Source organism: Mesoplodon densirostris, chromosome 5, assembly GCF_025265405.1.
Source record: "Mesoplodon densirostris isolate mMesDen1 chromosome 5, mMesDen1 primary haplotype, whole genome shotgun sequence".
In the NCBI taxonomy this organism is placed as follows: domain Eukaryota; kingdom Metazoa; phylum Chordata; class Mammalia; order Artiodactyla; family Ziphiidae; genus Mesoplodon; species Mesoplodon densirostris.
In genome coordinates, this window is record NC_082665.1 from 139,491,183 (window position 1) to 139,512,014 (window position 20,832).

At 39.0% G+C, this 20,832-nt stretch overlaps 1 protein-coding gene across 1 annotated transcript; it reads left to right on the forward strand.

Annotated features, from left to right (window-relative positions):
• Window positions 1-20,276: 20,276 nt before the first annotated feature.
• On the forward strand, window positions 20,277-20,539 carry APOC1 (apolipoprotein C1). The gene is given in 2 exon segments (XM_060098892.1): window positions 20,277-20,346; window positions 20,349-20,539. Coding segments are annotated over 2 exon segments (261 nt in total).
• The last annotated feature ends 293 nt before the right edge of the window (window positions 20,540-20,832 follow it).

A 20,832-nucleotide genomic window follows, 5' to 3' on the forward strand; every position in this document is an offset into this window, starting at 1 on the left:
AAACAACAGCAAGATACCACTACACACCTATTAGAATGGCCAAAATCCAGAACACTAAAAACACCAAATGCTGGCAAGGATGTAGGGCAACAGGAGCTCTCATACATTGCCGGCGGGAATGCAAAATAATGCAGCCACTTTGGAGGACAATTTGACAGTGTTTTACAAAACTAAACATACTCTTGTCATGTGATCCGGCAATCGCTCTTGTTGGCATTTACCCAAAGGAATTGAAAACTTATGTTCACACGTACACCTGCACATGGATGTTTATAGCAGCTTCACTTATAATTACCAAAACTTGGAAGTAATCTTTGATAATGTAAATTATAGTAAGAAGTACCTATTTGGTCTTTGTCTTCATTCCTGGCACAGAGCATCTGAAACCCTTGTATACTCCTAAGTGATAAAAACACTAGGATCATCTTTTGCTCTAATGAGAGAACTCTGGGTGGGCTTCTGAAAGGCTCCTGGATTGCAGCAGGTCACCAGAATGATAAAGACCAAGCTTAGAATTTTCACCTCTCCCTCCCCATTTTCCAGAGAGGGGAGAGGGGCTAGAAATGGAGTTAATGATTGATCAAGCCTACATGTCAAGCCTCCATAAAAATTCCAGTAGTGTAGGGTTCAGAGAGCTTCCAAGTTGGTGAACACACCCTTATACCGGGAAGGTAATGTACCTTAACTTCCTGGGAACAGAAACTCCTTGCTCAGAACCCTCCCAAACTTGCCTTATGTAGTATCTCTTCATCTGCCTATTCATCTGTATCATTTATCATATTCTTTAATAAACTGGCAAGCATGTTTCCCTGAGTTCTGTAAACCACTTTGGAAAATAATCAAATTCAAGGAAGGAGGAGGTCATGGGAACCTCTGATTTGTAGCTAAGTTGGGCAGAAGTTGTGTGTAACCTGGAGACCTACTACTTGTGATTGGCATCTGAAGTAGGGCAGCAGGTTCGTAGAACGGAGCCCTTAACCTATGGGATCTGACTGTATCTCCAGGTGGATAGTGTCAGAATTGAGTTAAATTGTAGGACACCCAGCTGGTGTCACAGAGAATTGTTTGGTGTGGGAAAAAAAACCCAAACATTTAGTGATCAGATAAGGCAGAAGTGTTGTCAGTGTGGTAGTAGCATGAGAATAAAGGAGAAACATACAGGAGGAAGACAAGTTTTTCTTCACACAACCAAAATGTCCTTCAGTAGGTAAATGGATAATAAACTGTATATCTAAACAATAGAATATTACCCAGCACTAAAAAAGAAATGAGCTATCAAGCCGTGAATAGACATGGAGGAACCTTGAATGCATATTACTAAGTGAAAGAAGCCAATCTGGAAAGCCTTCATACTGTATGATTCCAACTATGACATCTGGGAAAGACAAAACTATTGAGATGGCATAAAGCTTAGTGATTGCCAGGGGTTGGTGGGTGGGTTTGGGAGAGGGAGAATAGGCAGAGGATTTTTAGGGCAGTGAAAATACTCTGTATGATGCCATAATGACAGATACATGTCCTTATGCATTTGACAAACTCATAGAATGTACAACACCAAGAGTGAACCTTAATGATGTAGAGTATGGACTTTGGGTGGTTATAATGTATCAGTGTAGATTCATCAATTATAACAAATGTACCACTCTGATAGGGGATGCTAATGGGGGAGATTGTGCATGTGGCGGGGCAGGGGGTATATTGGAAATCTCTGTACCTTCTCCCTCAATTTTGCTGTGAATGTAAAACTGCTTTAAAAAAGTAATATACATATTGTTATATTATATATAATATGATATTAATATGAATATATACATCATGTATATAATTTTATATAACAATAATATATATAATTAATACTCTATATTAGTATAGAGTTATATATATATATCTATATATATCTATACCATAGGAAAATTTTTATACCTGTCACCAGCAAAGATGAAAAAATCTGACAATAACAAGTGTTAGACAGAAATTTTCAGATACTCCTCGTAAGAATGTTAAATAGTTCAAAATCTTTAGAGATTAATTCAGTAATACATAGTAAATTTGATGTATTGTATAACACAGAATTTTCACCTCTGGGTGTGCACCATGGAGAAACTCTCGTATGAATTAATGAAACATACAAGAATGTTCATTGCAGTATAATTCATAACGGCAAAAAATAGAAGCAAGTAAAATGTATGTCAATTGAAAAACAAATATACATTGTGTATTCATCTAACAGAATAATATACAGATTTGAAAGTAAATAAGCAAGGTATATGTGTGTGTGTGTGTGTGTGTGTATCAACATGAATACATCTTTTTACAAATCAAGTTAAAAATGAATTATAAATAGAATGTGAAGAGTTATATACTACTTATGAAAATTTTATAATCCTTCAATGTAGTGCATGATAAAAACAAACGTGTGGGTATTACAAGATAAAATGTATAGAGTAAAAGTTAGATTTTTTTAAAGGATCATTAATTCACCTTTAGATAAGCATGGCTTCGTGGAATTTAAAATATATATGAGCTGACCCTTTAGACTTACCATTTATCAGTAAAGAAATAAAATCTTATTAATTAAATGAGACAAATTAAGGAAGAACACACATATGATGAAAGGTAGAAATCTACAAATATTTCAAGCTAATTCTTCCAGATTCTCTGTAATGAGACTTTGTTAGAATTACTAACAAGACAGCATAACACATTTTGTGCTTCTTTTCGGTTCCTCTACCCACCATCAGAAGAGAGGCTAATTAACATCGAAATGACCAAAAGTCAAGAACCCGAGGGAATAAAAGAGACCCAAAAAATTCCTAGGTAATTTACAAACTAGATAATCAACTCAAAATGAATCAGAATTTAACTTTAATAAATACTGGTTCACACAATGAAATTACATCAAATATGTAAAACTGCTCTAGGGTTGTTCTTTTGAATCAATTTGGCCTCTCTGAGTGGCAGATATCCCCACCACTGTCATTATCAGAACTTGGGACAGGAACATAGCTGTTATTTTTCTATCTTTCAGCTTTTCTATACAACAAATATATACTGAACTTGTTTCTATGATTTTAATTTGGACACTTGTTGTAGAGCACAATAACTACACTAATACAGGTGTTGCAAGTGTGTTTGACATCTTCTCTTTAGAATCCTAGAAGTCCACTTATTTAAAAAAATGTTTCTCTCGAACTAAAAAAATAGCAAACTAAGCTATGTCAACTCTTTTTCTTCATTATCTTCTCCAATTATTTCATTAAGAAACTTTGGAATGAACCATTTTAACCACTAAACATTATAAACAGGGTTTTCTGTAAGAAGTAATAAAAAATTCCACTAAAGTCAATGAACTGTTATTACTGCCAAACTTCAAAGCTGTCTTCCTGCGTATAGGTGTATATTTTTCAGGAGAGAATGAATTTATATTAATGTGAGTTATGAATTATATTTACAAGGGAGCAGCTCACACATGGTTACAGATTTATGCCTGATAATTATGGAGCACTTGACTGTTATTCTTTCACATTTATTGTGTCATTGGGTTCTTAAAATAATTCTGCAAGGACACAAAATGCAGTATTTCTCATTTAACAGATGAGAAAATTGACGTCTATGTGACCTGACAAGATTATCTAGCTAGTAGGTAGAGACTATTCAAATTTGGGTCTTCTGATTCTAAATGCAAGGTTTCTTTTATTTGCTTGGATGCCCTACTTTATTAGAGGAAGCATAAACAGAAATCTTGGCATTGTATACCCATTTTTTAAAAATGTCTTTGATAGATCTCACCACTATATTCAGGAAAGAAGAATTGGAGTAAGTATTACTGTACTCCAGAGTTCAAGAGGAAGTGAGATAATGCATGTGGAAAGATCTAGAACATAGTAGAAATTCAATAAATATGCGGAAGGCGCTACACATTTCATTGCTTTACCAGTTGAGTGGGATGTTTCAAGCTATTTACTTTTGATTCAACCTGGTGGAGGGCAAGGCTTTCCCAAATGCCCCCCACTTCCCACAGGGCATCCAAGTCATTACTTTCTACCTGGAGGCTTATATAAGAGTCCTAGGCTACTGGATATGAATTTGTTGACATTGGGATGAAGTATAGACTGGGAACCTCGATGGAGTCTCAAGGAACAGATAAGCATCAGGCCAAATTGTGTGATCGTCAACAACAGGCTGACTTCTGTGTTCAGATAACCCTGACTTCTGCCTTTCCCGCAGGAGCTGGGGGCAGGGAGTCCTTGCTCTGACTTTCTTATTCCCACACTCCCTGCATGATTCCTAACTCTACTCTTCTTCTCCTGACCATGGCATCTTTTGATTTAGTCTGGACTGGTGAATTTTGAACATGATGACAACTAATAATGGCTAACGTTTGTTGCTGTGTGGCAGGTGTTACTCCAAGCAATTTATGCGTATAATCTCACTAGTTCAGCAACTCTATTTTGCATATGAGGAAACTGAGGTACATAGAGGTTAAATTACTTGCCTGAAATTATTCGATTTTCAATTTTCAAAGATGGCAATTGAACTCAAGGTGTCTGGCTCAAAAGTCTGCACTCATAATCACTTGACTGTGCTCCTTTCAGTAATACAGCCTAATAGGAGACCATGGTGAGTCCTTCAAGTCTAGCTGTTGTAAGTGATGGTGACGGGTGGTAAGGAGGTGTTTAAAAGATGCTTTCGGGTTAAAATGAAGGAATCTAAGAGTGCAGAATGGGAGAAAGCACACCAGTTAATATCTCTACATAGTATGTTCCCACAAATGGGTATCTGCATTAAACATAATAGACCATATAGATAATGAGCTCTCATATTACATGTGATGTCTCTATTTATCAAGCAGGTAAATGTATTTTTTTCATATTATAATTTTAAGAGACTTGTATTGAAACCACATGCATGTGAATTTTCTGTCTTGCACTATTTGAACAACAGGTCTCAAGTTCAGTGTCGAATCAACTAACAAATTTTAGAAAAATAGTCACATCTTGTTTTATTTAATTTGAATACTATATATTAGCTTTTATGAGTGCTCAGCTTCAGAATACAGCTTTTTTTCCCTCTCTTTTATATGATATCCCAAAAGCCATGTGAGAATATTGATTTTTATTTTTTTGGAGGCTAAATATTCAATTAACTCTGGTTCTTTCTGTTAAATATTTTTCAGTTGTTCAAATGTTAACTTGCAATTATGTGTGTAGCTGAGACGTTCTTTCAGAGCTAAATTCTGAATTCTCAGTTGAATTTTATATTATACTCATGTGATTGGCTGTGAATTTAAAAGTGTCCTAGAGATAGCACATAAGTCAATTTGGTAATAGTCTATTGCTTTGGGGATAATTGCATTACTGTTTTGGTGTCAAGAATTGTCCTGATGAACAAGAGCCATCTTGTTAGTCATCTATATATTTCAAGCGTTAGTCAATGAATGACACAGTGAGGGGTGTAAATTAGAAATGGATGAGTTGGTTGCACCCAATTAGAATTCCTCATTTACTACTCTGGCATATAAAATAGTATTTCATAATTCAGAGTCACTCCTCAGAGCACTTGTATTTGCCACTTTTGCTTACCACTTGTATTCCTTTAAATGTTTATTGAATGTTGATTTTTCAAAGAGGAAACTATAGCATACTCCTTGAAGTCATTTTTATGTATTATTTGCCTTTTCAAGACTTCCTCCTTGTTGATATTTTAAGATTGTTTCTTCTTTTCTCCCATCTCAAGTTTACTCATTCATCTTTAGGCCAGGGACCCTTAGCAATTATACTTCAGATAGTGAGGATGAACAAGTTTTTCAGTGTACCCTTGAATAACCACAATTTGAAATTTTGAAGCAGTTTTCTTGGTCACGTGTGGCTCTCTCTGATTACATAATTATTTTGGAAATTATTTCTTAATCATTTCATGCTTCTTTTTACTGATTCTACCAAGCAATTTTATAGCTTATTAAACTAGATCATAACTTACGTTTCAGAAACGTCTGTGAATGTTGATTTACTTATTGAGTGTTATTTTATTTTTCTTTCAATCTCATAATCTGAAACTTCTATGGCCACAACATGGAAGTCACTGCTTTTTCAGGAGCTCTACTTTGCTGGACACTTTTATTCCAACTGCACCAACAAAATGGAAGCTCTGTTCAGTGCTTGACATAGTGTTAATTGTATACAAAGAGTCTCCTCTGGCCTTGTCTGATTGATGTGGCTGAGGCCGTATTTCTGAGGAGTAAATGCAAGGAACTAGAGAATTTGGGTTCTGTGTCCAAATTAGGGAGGAGACGCTCAATGTGGGAATGTCGCCACACACAGAAAGACTATTCCAAAGTGATTGGCAGTCATGAAAATGCTTAATTTATACCAAGAGATGCTGTAGAATAAAATGTGTAATTATAACTATTACTTATTCTCCTCCTATTTAATCAAACTGAATATGTGATAATCATAAGTTATTAAATCTAAATTTGAAAGCAACTTGTCATTTGAATAACATGTTCTCATTGGCTTATAAAGTATGGCTTGATTAATAAAATAAAATAATGCTCATATTTTTGAGTCAATCTCCAAATAATAAAGATATTATAGTATGAAACATAATATGAAAGATATTATGTTTATCATAAAAGATGAATCTGATACTAACACTTTCTAATAATTTGGATTTATTGGAAAAACTATGTAGTCTTGTTGGAAGATAAATATCATGATGATATGGTGAATGACTACCAAGATATGGATTAAAAACAATAATGATAGGGCTTCCCTGGTGGCGCAGTGGTTGAGAGTCCACCTGCCGATGCAGGGAACACGGGTTCGTGCCCCGGTCCAGGAAGATCCCACATGCTGTGGAGCGGCTGGGCCCGTGAGCCATGGCCGCTGAGCCTGTGCGTCCGGAGCCTGTGCTCCGCAACGAGAGAGGCCACAACAGTGAGAGGCCCGTGTACCGCAAAAAACAAACAAACAAACAATAATGATATAATATTAATTCTTATTTAAACTTTAGACCACTTATTTCAACATAGATTTAGTCCCTGGAGGTTTATTAACATTTAATGCACTTTAAACTTTGTTCAATATAAACCTTGAACTCACAGTTCATAAACAAGTACATAGTCTCAAAGTAACAAGATGAATCTGATGTCTACATATTACTTTAGAAATCGTCACATAAATGAGAACCACTACTGAAGGTTTCTATATATTGAATGAAACAAATTCCCTTCCATCTTGGGAGAGTTATGTCATATTGGGACATTTAATATAGTGTATTTGAAGCAGGACTGGAGGCAGCTCCATGAAAGAAACAATTGTGGCTAAATCCCCAAAGGATGGACTGATGTCCTAATGGGTCTTCTTTATATCTCCAATTGCAGCAATTCTGTGGGTGAAAAGAACAACACACAAAGCGATAAGAAGGAAAACTTGAAGTGCTTATGTTTCTAAAAACATCATTTAATAAATTATGAGGACTAAAAGGAAGTCAAGTGACTGAGTGGAGAAATGTGGGTTTATTCCCCAGATAACCCTTAAGAGATGGGGAGGAGAGGAAGCCGAGTGTGAACTGTGAATAAAATATTTACAAAACAAACCCCAACAGGCAGTAATAATTGAATATTTTATACTTTGACTTATTCAACTTTTATGATTTAATTTTTTTCTTCATTGAGTTTAATTAAGCTTTCCCCAGGGTCACAAGCCTTGAAAACTTTGAAAAAATAAAGCTATTTTGTTTACCAGACAGGTTTTCACAGCCCTCTTTCAACTGAAGTATGGATTTTGTTAAAATATTTTTCCAATGGCTGCTGTTCAGCACTTTTAAGGTGTTTGCTGCTCCATTAAAAAATCCTATTAGTTTGGCAAAGACAGTGCCTTCTGGGGCAGAAATGTTTCTCTGAAATCTTCTGCACTGTGCCGTATTTTTTATCAAATATGAATAATGTCTTCAATATCTATATATGGGAAACATAATATTCTTGTAAATATTTTCCACTGTAAGGTAACTAAATGTATGTGCTTAATACAGGAAATGTATTGCAGAACTATAATTCAAATATATAATCCAAATATACGTTTTTAAATAATTCAAACTATTTTCCCTCATTTATTTATTCCAATTATTGATTAATTCATTCATCTGTTTATTCATTCATTCAAATGCAACCTGCCATATGCCACTTAGGAGAGGCAAGGAGATACATACAAAGAAATAACCAAAAAGAAAAAGAAGAAAGAGGAGAGGCGGGAAGAGGGGAGGAAGGGGAAGGAGAAGGGGAAGGAGAAGAAGTTGTTGAAAGTTTCCTACATCTTTCTCTATAGAGTGGAGTTAACTCCTTCCTACATTTCCTGTAATGGAATGGCTGTGTGTACAGGTGACTGATCTGTTACTGAATCTAGATTGGATCTGGAATAGATAGGGAGAATTAGAATGAAAGGACAAGAGTCTCCAACCCTTTCTTTCCCCCCAGAATCCAAATATCTAGGCCTAGAAATTCAGTGACTAGATAAGGTACCCTTGGCTACTACTGGAAAGAAATATAATTATGATGGGATGTAGAAGAGTATGTAAAGAGAGAAACTTGTGATTCTAGATAAAATAGGTCACACGTCATCTGTATAATAGACTATAATAGTTTATTTGGAGCAAAGTGTATGGATCAAAAAGAGATTATTGGAAAATCAGCAGTCAAGGGTTTACTTTATTTTCTTGTTAGGAGACATCACCTCCATCAAGAACAATATCTTCCCTGTCATCTTGGTGCTGCCCTAAATTGTTTTTTTTAAAAATAAGGTGATCTCCACATTGATCTTAATGATATTTGTGAGTTTTATTATCAGCAGACAGGGAAATAAAATCTGGCTTATAAAAAATAAGTCACAGAGGGCCTAAAACAAATGAGTTGGCTGTGATGAGCAACTTGAATGTGATAATTCTGCCAGTTACATACCCTTCAGGCATTTCTTTATGCACCAAAACATCAAAGAATGAAAAATTCAGCTGATTTGATTTCTTTGAATTGAGTTGATTGAGTATCTTTTTTCCCCTTTATAACTTTTTTTTTTTTTTTTTTTTTTTTTTTTCTTTTTGCGGTATGTGGGCCTCTCACTGTTGTGGCCTTTCCCGTTGCGGAGCACAGGCTCTGGATGCGCAGGCCCAGCGGCCATGGCTCACAGGCCCAGCCGCTCCGCGGCATATGGGATCCTCCCGGACCGGGGCACGAACCCGTATCCCCTGCATCGGCAGGCGGACTCTTAACCACTGCGCCACCAGGGAGGCCCCCCCTTTATAACTTTTGTAAGAAGCCCAAGACTTATTTACTGGAGTCAAAAGTATTAAATATACAGGACTAGAATCCAGTTTTCTGGTAATTTAGAATAACTATTTGACTATTTATTAAAAGATCTCCAGTGTTTTTTTAAAAAAATATTTACTCAAGTAATAGTTGCTGGCTGGGAGCTCTGTGTAAGGTAGCATATGCCACGTACTAAGGGCACCACAGCAGTGGGGGGATGAGGTTTCCTAGTGTTGCCATAGTTGTCACAGTTATCCATACACATTCACATGTTGGACTAAATAAGTCCAATTTTGTCTATTTTTGTTACTGTACAGGCCTAGTCCAAAGTATATTTATTTTTGATGAATGCTGATGTTTTTTCCTGATTTAATAAGAGAAATGACAGAAGTAGCATGGGCAGGAATAGATGATAATCTTTGTCAGTTTAGCAATCAAAAACTGTCTATCTTATACACACATATATATATATATATACACACACACACATATATTCAGGTATATACAGACATGTATATATATATGTACATTTTATATATAAAATATACATATCTACACAAAACATTTGTAAATCTATCATCACTTTTTTACCACCCATAGTCCTGGCAGGAAATGTTAAATGTTTACGGCAAACTACTTATTTTAGCCTCCTTTATTTGGGTGAAATGTTTACAGATAGATCCATACTCTCAACCCTCCCCCATTCATAAATGTCTTTTCATTAAAAAGAAAGAATTAACTGTATCAGGAACATACACAAGTTAATCTCCAAAGTAGTTCCCTGGGAAAAGGTGAGTTTTAGCACATTGACTTTGTCATAAGAATTATCTCAAGAGGTTAATCTTTTACACACACCAGGATCACACACATACACCAGAAAGACTTGTATGTGAATATACATATATTTTCTACAAGCATTCCCTATCATTCTGACACTCTTGACAATATCCTGTAACTTCCTTATTGGACTCTGAAAATAAAGTACTATAAATCGAGCAACAGAGAGAGACTTGAGGCTTGATTTCTTTTTTTTCTCTTGTGAGACAGCCAGGCTCTCTCTATGGAAGCTGTTCTAAGGTCTTGTACTATAGCTCTGTTGAAAAATTGCGCTGGCTCACCAAATATCTTAATGACTTTTCTCTCAGCAGTTGGTAATGGTGAAATGTTATTCTAGTAACCATAATGTCTCTCATAAAACAATTGCATACAATATGTACTGTACTTCTATTTTAGTGAGCTCTTCTGTCAGAATAGCAGTGCCAGTAACCATTTAGCATTTCATAGCAAACTGCTTACTAGTCCTTCAAGTGTAATATTGCAGAAAGAGTGAAGAAATGCGTGATTAAAAACGTTCACTGAGAGTGGATCATTTAACGCAACCTGATGCTGCAAAATAAACCAGCCTTCACATATGTAGGCGCTCATCGTATAAATGACAGTTCTATGTGGTCATTTAATTTTACGATCTCAATTGTCGCATATATTGCTCACATAAATATAGTGTTCTCCTGCAGGGAGGTCTGCTGGGTGTTATATAATCAGTGAGACCTCAATGGGTTCAAATGGACATCTTTTATAATTATTGCTATAAAATTTCTTGACAATGCATTTTGTTGTCCAATGGCTAAAGAAAATGATTTTCCAAAAGAATGGGTTTCAACAAAGAGAGTAACAGAGCCTGGGAATTTGTTCCTATGTTCACCCATATTTAAATTACCTTAGTTACTCTCACCTATTGGAGGCCTTCTTGCTCTTTGGAATAAGGTCTTAGACTGTGGCTTCTAGTTAGAGGCAGGCCAGGTTTGAACTGTTTTCTATTTCATGAGGCAATATAAAAATATCTAGAGGGAAGGATTAATTTGCTGTTCAGTGCAATTAAAATCTATTTAAAGGGAACTTTTTCATGAACTTGGAAAGATAAGGAAAGGGTAGGAAGATAGTTCCTTAAACTCAGAAATAGTTTGGAGAACAGACTTAGAAAAATGTTTCCACTGGTACTATGCATTGCTTGAAGGATTCTCTCACTTTTACTTTTTTCTTTTTTTGCGATACGCGGGCCTCTCACTGCTGTGGCCTCTCCCGTTGTGGAGCACAGGCTCCGGACGCGCAGGCTCAGCGGCCATGGCTCACGGGCCCAGCCGCTCCGCGGCATGTGGGATCTTCCCGGACCGGGGCACGAACCCGCGTCCCCTGCATCGGCAGGCGGACTCTTAACCACTGCGCCACCGGGGAAGCCCTCTCACTTTTTTTTTTTAACTTCTTCAGGGTCATATATATGACGTTATGAAGAAATGAATGTGGTAGATTTTTTCTACAGTGTATCAGGATATTTTGATGATCTCTTGGGTTTTATATTTCCTCTAGGATAATTAGTTGTAATTATTATTGTTGCCTTGTGTGACAGGTGTTTACTGGCACACTAATTGGATTTGGGCATTTGTTTCTTGTGGTTGTCCTGTAACTACTATAGCAAATTTATTGCTTACATGTCTGTCCAGAAAGGCAATGAAATGTTTTCTATTTATTGTGGAAAAGGAAATGAATTGCTTAATATGTTTTTTTTTTAGTTTAAGTATTTTAAATGTTAAAATATTAACGAGTAGTCACACATGTTGAATTAGAAGGAAAGGAGGTAACCTATGAGCCATGGTTTCACCCTTGTGGAGAAAGCAGAAGTGCAGAGAGTGGCACAGGTGGAGAAATCACATCCTGAGGACACTCAGGCTCTGGGTTTACTTGTCCATAGGTCAGCTCTGTGACCACCTGGAGGGGTCATTAGTCCTTTGCCACTACTGCTTTCAGTGCTGGTCTGGCAGCATCACTAAAATTGTGAAAGAGATGAGCTCTCTCCATCCTGAGATTTGGACATGGCCCCACCTCCACATGCAGAGGTGGGTATGTAACATAAGCTAAACCAAACAGGAAGTTACTTTCCTCTCAGCAGAGAGATTGGTTCAGAAAGGACGCATGACCTAGTTAGTTATGGAAATCCTAGTCCAGTAGATTTCAGAACTTTTATAGGAACCACTGGAAAGAAAACAAACAAACTAACTAAAAAACAAACAAACAGAAAACAGTAACAAGGCTGCTCTGGAAGTTGACCTTGCAGTTGGGAGGGAGGGAGCTCTGTTGCTCCCATCTCACCAGCCAGTGGGGCCTGGGACTGAAGTTTCTACATGGAAGAGAACAGTGAAAACCTGGGACAATGAGATAGCAGATCTTGGATCACCATCTGAACTCTTCAAAGATAAGCTTCACTCAAACTAAACCTATCCTAGAAGGTTTTAACTACAGTAAGTTGAGTTGAGTTTTCCAAAACTTACTATTGAGAGAGTGCTAAATAATCCACGTGTTCCTTACCTTAATTTTCTTATGAAAGCAAGGTTGAGGGCAAGACCAGGAGGGGGAGAGTTGGAAAGTGTAAATTCCAGAGAAAGCATGGTAGTTTAAGGAACTGCAAAGACTTATAGGGTGGCTTGAATTTAGAAAAACAGGCATAACAAAGGATGTGGTTTGGGATAGGAAAGAGACAGTTAAGGAGTCTAGAATAGCACAAGCCTCTAAAAAGATCCTCGTGTTTACAGCATCCTCAAGAAACGCATGAATGGGGCTGCCCTGGTGGCGCAGTGGTTGGGAGCCCGCCTGCCGATGCAGGGGACACAGGTTCGTGCCCCAGTCCGGGAAGATCCCACATGCCGCGGAGCGGCTGGGCCCGTGAGCCATGGCCGCTGAGTCTGCGCGTCCGGAGCCTGTGCTCCGCAACGGGAGAGGCCATAGCAGTGAGAGGCCTGCGTACCGCAAAAAAAAAAAAAAAAAAAAAAAAAAAAGAAACGCATGAATGAATGGTGATGAATAGTGAGTTTTCTAACCAGACACTATCCAATAGGGCCCAATTCTCACCATTATTTTTAATGTCCAACATGCTGGTTGTAAGTAACACAGAAAAGTGCTTTATACCAAATCTTAGAAACATATTTTGTCAATGATTAATGCCAAAAGCTTCTGCCTCATCAACAATTATCCAAATCATTAATTTCCCTTATTTGACGAAAGAATAAGCTGTAAATCAGATATTTAACTAAAGTATGTTCTTTTTTTTTCCATAAGAGAAATCTCCTACTATGAATACATCTAATATTTCCCTTTGCTTAGATCACTTCAGTAAAGATTATATTAATCTCTTCCTATTCTAATATCTTGTGTGTGTGTGTGTGTGTGTGTGTGTGTGTGGTACACGGGCCTCTCACTGCTGTGGCCTCTCCCGCTGCGGAGCACAGGCTCCGGACGCACAGACTCAGCGGCCATGGCTCACGGGCCCAGCCGCTTCGTGGCATGTGGGATCTTCCCGGACTGGGGTGCGAACCCGTGTCCCCTGCATCGGCAGGCAGACTCTCAACCACTCCGCCACCAGGGAAGCCCTCTAATATCTCTTTTAACTGCTTTAAATGTTGAAGATTAGGTTTTGTGTGATTAATTATAGAATTTTATACTCCTTTATATTTAAGAATAAAATTAATTAAAACTTTTTTTTTTCATTTCTCTAAGAAAAAAAAAAATCCTCTTCTGGTACATATCCTTCAGCTGATTTTTATGTGGGTTGATAGTCCTCCTATGCATCTGCAAAATTGGCTTAGACTGGTTTCCCCCAGAAACAGACCTGAGACAAGGATTTGAGTGAAAGTAATTGGTTTGACAAATGATCCAAGAAAATATTGGTGGGAAAGTAGGGAAGTGAGTCAGTGTGCAGAAGAAAGTCACTACAGGTGCATTAATGAGCAGATTGTTGCTATTGTCAACTGAAGTTCCCTCCTGATGAGGACATCTGAGAGACTGTGCAATTCATCCCTGAGAGTTGTCCTACCAGAGGTATAGAAAGCTGGGGTGTTTATCCTTCAGCTCTCATCCATCATTTGTTGAAGGCTGTTCCTTTGGGGGATTAATTCTCCAGTACTTCCAGCAGCCTTCTCCATGTTGTGACTGCATACGGTGCCTCAGCAGTGGCTCGGGGCTTTGGGTTCTTGCTTAAGAAGCTGTACGAGAAGAGTAATAGCCAAGAGGAATGGGCAGCACAATGCAGGGCTGCTCTGAGCCACCCCTTCTACCCTTCAGATTCACTCGCACCACTTTAATTTCACTGTGTTTGGTCACTGATTATCTAAGATGATGGCTAGTTGTTCAAAAATAAAATAACCTTAAAAATTATAGGAAGTGAAGACAAAAGTGGGGCTGTTGCCGTTGGTCTCTGGGCCATCATTTGTAAACTATATTCTTTAAAAAATTTTTTTTTTATTGAAGTATAGTTGATTTATAATGTTGTATTTAATTTCTGCTGTACAGCAAATGACTCAGTTTTTCATTATATTCTTTTCCATTATGTTTTTTTTTCATATTCTTTTCCATTATGGTTTATCACAGGATGTTGAATATAGTTCCCTGTGCTATACAGTAGGACCTGGTTGTTTATCCATCCCATGTATAATAGTTTGCATCTGCTAATCCAAACTCCCAGTCTTTCCCTCCCCCAGCCCCCTCCCCATTGGCAATCACAAGTCTGTTCTCTATATCTGTAAGTCTGTTTTTGTTTCATCAATATGTTCATTTGTGTAATATTTTAGATTACACATATAAGTGGTATCGTACAGTATTTGTCTTTTTCTTCTGACTTACTTCGCTTAGTATGATAATCTCTAGGTCCATCCATGTTGCTACAAATGGAATTATTTCATTCTTTTTAATGGCTGAGTAATATTCAACTGTGTCTATGTACCACATCTTCTTTATCCATTCATCTGTCAATGGACATTTAGGTTGCTTCCACGTCTTGGCTATTGTAAATAGTGCTGCTATGAACACAGGGGAGCATGTATCTTTTCAAATGAGAGTTTTGTCTTGGTATATGCCCAGGAGTAGGATTGCTGGATCATATGGTAACTCTATTTTTATTTTTTTGAGGAACCTTCATACTGTTCTCCATAGTGGCTGTACCCATTTGCATTTCCACCAATAGTGTAGGAGGGTTCCCTTTTCTCTACACCCTCTACAGCATTTATTATTTACAGACTTTTTTTTTTTTTTTTTGCGTTATGCGGGCTTCTCACTGCTGTGGCCTCTCCCGCTGTGGAGCACAGGCTCTGGACGCGCAGGCCCAGCGGCCATGGCCCATGGGCCTAGCCGCACCGTGGCATGTGGGATCCTCCCGGACCGGGTCACGAACCTGTGCCCCCTGCATTGGCAGGCGGACTCTCAACCACTGTGCCACCAGGGAAGCCCTACAGACTTTTTAATGATGACTATTCTGACTGGTATGAGGTGGTACTTCACTGTAGTTTTAATTTGCATTTCTCTAATAATTAGCAGTTATGAGTATCTTTTCATGTGCCTATTGGCCATCTGCTCACTCCTCTACAATCCACCCAATCTTTACTCCCCTCACTCTCAGCCAGCACTTCTGCTGGTCCAGGTTGCCTGCCCAGTAAGCCAAGCTTTCATCCCTTAGGGGTCTACTGGTTACTTTCCCATGGTAGGCCATAATTACTATAATTGTTGATTTATAATTACCACCAGGCACTGGAACACTGAAAGCTATGTCAGTGAATCCTCTAAATCCTAAACATGTGCCTTCTTGTCCTGTTTATGCAACACCAAACTATTTCCTCATTATAATCAGGGTCAATTACCCTGCTAGTACAACAATATTTTCTTTGCCTGCTCTCTACCAGAATGAGGAGCCTAAAATGACCAGGTAGGAGGTGTAACTTTATATTTGGTGGAACACTTACTGCATCTCCTGGCAAAAACCTCCCCACTTTGGGAACCATGACTTCTAATCTAGAAGTACCTGAAATTTTAGTGACTTTACCCAAGATGGTCACTGGGCGTGATGGTGAGAAGGGCTACCACTACTTCCACCCTTTGGTTCTCAGATCACTGTATTCTATCTGAGACACAACATTATATAATGGCCATTAGTTGGAAGTATACTCACATTTTAAAAAATAGTGTCCCAACCTTGCAGACGCCTCAGCTGAGACTTTAAGACAGTATGGTGATGTGGTATATGATTGAGTCAATGAGTCCTGTGGTCATTTGCCCATTCCCTCACCCTCGATCCAAGGCTATCTCATTGGGATCTCACGCTAGCAGATCAGTTACTCTGAACTCTCAGACATGATGCTAGGAGGTGAGGGAAGGCAAACCCATAGCCAAAACAAACCTCTGTCCTAGTTAGGATGAAACACTGTTTCCTCCTGAGGGGAAAGCATCCAGTGTAATCAGTTTGTTACCCAGTGGCTGCTTGGTCTCTTCAGAGATGATATTATATTGGTGGGTACTTAGTATTCTGTGTAGATCACTATTGTTTGCAGGTCAGACATTCAGCAACAGCGGTAGCTACATCTGTCTTGGTAAAAGGAAGCCCAGGATGTGGAACTGATGCACAGCCTCCTTTCTTATCACCACAGCCCCTCTGTTCTTGAGCCCACTGAATAAGCATAAGGGTTACCGAGGACCAAGTCTGGCTCATGTCTACTATGCAACTCTTTCTACCTTCCTGTTTGTCTGTTTGTTAGTTTTTAAAACTTTTTTCTTTTTGATGTGGACCATTTTTAAAGTCTTTATTGAATTTGTTACAATATTGCTTCTGTTTTATGTTTTGGTTTTTTGGCTGCGAAGCATGTGGCATCTTAGCTCCCCAACCAGGGATCAAACCCACACCCTCTGCATTGGAAGGAGAAGTCTTAACCACTGGACCGCCAGGGAAGTCCCTCTTCCTGGTTTTTAAGTGCTTCCTTTGTTGTGGATACTCTCTGAGACAAAAAGATCTACAGACTTTGTGCCCAGTCCAGTAAGTTCTACCACATGCTTCTTTCCCAGACCCCTTGACCTCTGGTATACGCACATCTACATCTCTCTAGGTCCCTGCCCAAGAAATCAAGCCATTTGCCACTTCCCAGGAATATATACGTATAAATACTCATGTCAGGCCATTTTCTTCTTCCCAAAAGAGTTAATTATCAAGTGTATTGCTAGAGGATTTTCCCTCACCACTGCGCATTTGGCCCATGCATGTGTGTGCGGCTGTAGTTGACAGATAACCACATTTAGCTTTTATGAAGATTTTGAGCTTCTCTGGTTCTCTGGTCTTACATAGTAAATCTTTCCTAATATGCCCAACTCTGATCTTTCGGACCCTTTCCTCAATATTAAGTCAAGGCATAACTGGTACCTCCACCTCATTTACAGTAGATTACCATCTTTCCAAACTTCAAGGAGACATCCTAGTGGTGGATTTGGACCAACTGCAGGTGCCTTTGCCTGGAGATGAAATCCTGAGTCAAAAACGAGTGCTTCCATAGCAATGAAATCAAGTAAATCAGTACCCAGAAACCTTAGGGTCCTCCCTCCCTAGTAAAGAGTCCTCAGTATCTATTCCCAGACTTTTTCTTCTGATTGCTCCCATGACAAATCAACCAATTCTTGCAGCTCTTTTAGTGAATAATATATCGCTTCCCATAGCAAGTAAGCATAGTACTTTCCCACTCAGGCCATGCTGTGACTTAAGCTCAGTGACTCTACCACTGTCATTCTGAAAATGTGCCATTCCCATAGACCGCCTGCTCTCTAACAGAGCCTGGGAAACACAATTACTTCAGGAGCTGTGGGGCAGCAGCCAGAGCCACGAGCTCTCCTCAGGGTCACACGGAAACTTCTTACCATCTCTCTCAGCTCCCAGAGCGCTGCCTCGCTGCCTACAGCATGACAGACCTCTGGTGGGGTGCACCGAGGCAACCTTCTTTCTTCCTACCATCCTGGCATTCTCCCAACCTTCCTCTGGCCCCTCTTAAGGCAGATCCATACCTGAGGCTCAAGTTTGCAAGCAGGAGAATATGTAGGCCTAGAGAGGGAGCAGGACCAAGATTGGGCAGCTTGGCCCTCATCTCCAAGTGAGTTACAGAGACTCAGCCTTCCTTTTTCCCACTAAGGGAGCCAGTCCTGTTGGGTGGCACTGCAGTGCCCCCAAGACCTGGTTGCCCATCCTAGGGGAAAGGGACAGAGGGAAGCAGGCATGGACAGAGTCCCTGCTACGTCTGTGCCAGAGCAACATGTGCCAGACCACAGTCTCCCTGTGGTCTCTCTTGCATGAGGCCAATTTTATATAATAAAATTGTATTTATATTAATAGAAGCCATGTTCTATTATGAAGTTAAAATTTTTTTTGTATTTTGTAAGCTTATGTTGTCACTCGTGTTTTCTATTACATAAGTAAAAAATATTTTTAAAGGAAAACTTTATACTTGGGTACCTTTAGTGGTAAATTTTTCCTGCTTTATGAACAAGGGGGCCCACGTTTTCATTTTGCACTGATCCCTGCAAATGATGATAAAATTCAAAGATCCAGAGAGGAAAGAAGGAAAGGAGGTGGGAAAGAGAGTGAGAGAAAGAGAGAGAAAGCTCAACATTAGTGCCTAACATAATTGTAAACATACTCATCATATATAAATATGTTTTTTGTTTTTTTTATAAAGATGCTTTGTGACACATATGAAACAAGTTAATTGCAACATCAGAGTTAATTTTTGCTAATAACGGTGGTCATCATTTTGTGGCTTTTGAGATTGATTCTGTTAAATATCAAAGGTGGTCTGTGTGTTCATCCATTTGTATTCAATTGAGGTTTGATTTAGATGCCATTTATCGGACACATTTATTAATTACTTAACTTTCCAGAGGTTGGAATCAAATATACTGGCCTTGGAAGCAATTGAAACAAAGGGTTCACTAACCATAGAAAATATGCGTCATATTCTGAATTACACTGAGAGCTATCAAGAAAAGCTTTATTTATGCAAGAATATAGTTGGAAGAAAGGTGAAAGTCAATTGCCTTTTTTTTTTTTAATGGAAACAAGCCAAGTATAATCAATTATACTTGGAGATTTTGTAAAGGTGATTCTTTCTGTTGGTATTAATAATAGGTGTACCACAGAAGAAGGACTGTCAGTCAGGGAGACAGAGAGTGGGGTGAACAAGCAGAGGAGCCATGTGTGAGTTGCAGAGCCTATAAAAGGGCAGTGTGGGTGTTCACTCTGCAACAGTAGTCGGAGAGCGGGAGGGAAGGTGGTGGAGAGGGAGGCTAGTCAACAGCTCTTTAACATGTCAGTAAGTTAGAACCTGCTAGTTCCAACTCTGGTGAACTGGATAGAGTTTACTTTTCATCCCTGTGCTTCAAGTTACCTAAGCCAGGATTCATAAAACAAAGTCCTTTTTCTCTTTTTTCTCTTCCTATGATTCTCCCTCTCCGAATTTCTTTCGTATTTCCTATTAAGTAGGAGAGCATGTCCTACTTGGTCTTCAACATATTTCAGTTCTCTTATTTCTTCTGCACAGTTGGCCTCAGTATTTCTTCTGAAACCCTTTACTTATGGTGGAATTTGATCTGTTTTCACTCCTGTTTTAGGACAATTTTTCTTCTACCATAGGTTCAGATGGTTGGGGAGCCTTCAAGTTAGCTAACAACAGACAGATTAACAAGAGAAAAGGTTAAAATGAGAAAAGTTTATTCATATGCGTATGAGTCACAACTGTAGTGGTTCCCAGAATGGCTAGACCTAGGGGTTTCTAGGTCAACTTGTTAGGGGAAAGGAAGCTGGAAGAAAGGGCTTCACTGGGAAGAACAAAAGAGTTTATGGGAGAAAGATGAATGAGCTTTTAGGGAAACAAATGGAAGATGTGACAGTTTTTGATAATGTTTATGTAATTTATCCTCCTTGTATCAGTGGTCCCTCCCTTTCCTGGCTGAGAAACTGCCCCAGGAAGGGAATTTATGGCGGCCCTACTCTCCAAAGCTTTTTGCCCTTTGTCAGATAAAGGAAGCTCAAAAGGGCCTATTTTTGGATCTGTTGTATCTCAGATGTCTTCAGTTTGAAACAATCCTCCCCTGTGCTGTCATCAGTGCCCCGGACCCACCGTCCGGGCCCACCATGAGGCCCATTCTGTAGCTCCCGGTCCTGCTAGTGGCTCCATAGATGGTTTAAGAAGGTTCAGCCCCAGCCCAGGTGGCCCAGACATCAACAGCATTTTGGACCACATCCTGGAATAGGTGAAGGAGATTGGAAACACCCTGGAGGAGAAGACCCGGGATGTTGTTGACTACATCGAACAGACCAACATTCCTGCCAAGGCCTGGCACTGGCTTTCAGGCATATTCCACAAAATAGAGGAGGGACTTAATACCACCTCTTGAACACCAGGAGGCCTGTCCTACTCCTCCTCAGCTGTGTCTAAGGAGGGGTCTCTAAAATTTCCCACACTTCTGCCCCTGTGCCGAGGACTTCTTATATGATGTCCCATACCACCACTATCACCCCCCGATAAAAATCGTATATTAAAAAAACCATAAAATAATCTTCATACCAACTCTGAGGTCCTGTGTGGGTCCTCACAAAACCAATGACAGTGAATGAGTTTAAGGCAGAAGGAGATTGGAGTAAACCATGACCAAGGATCCTGTTGACATGAAGAAGTGCCTATAAGGAG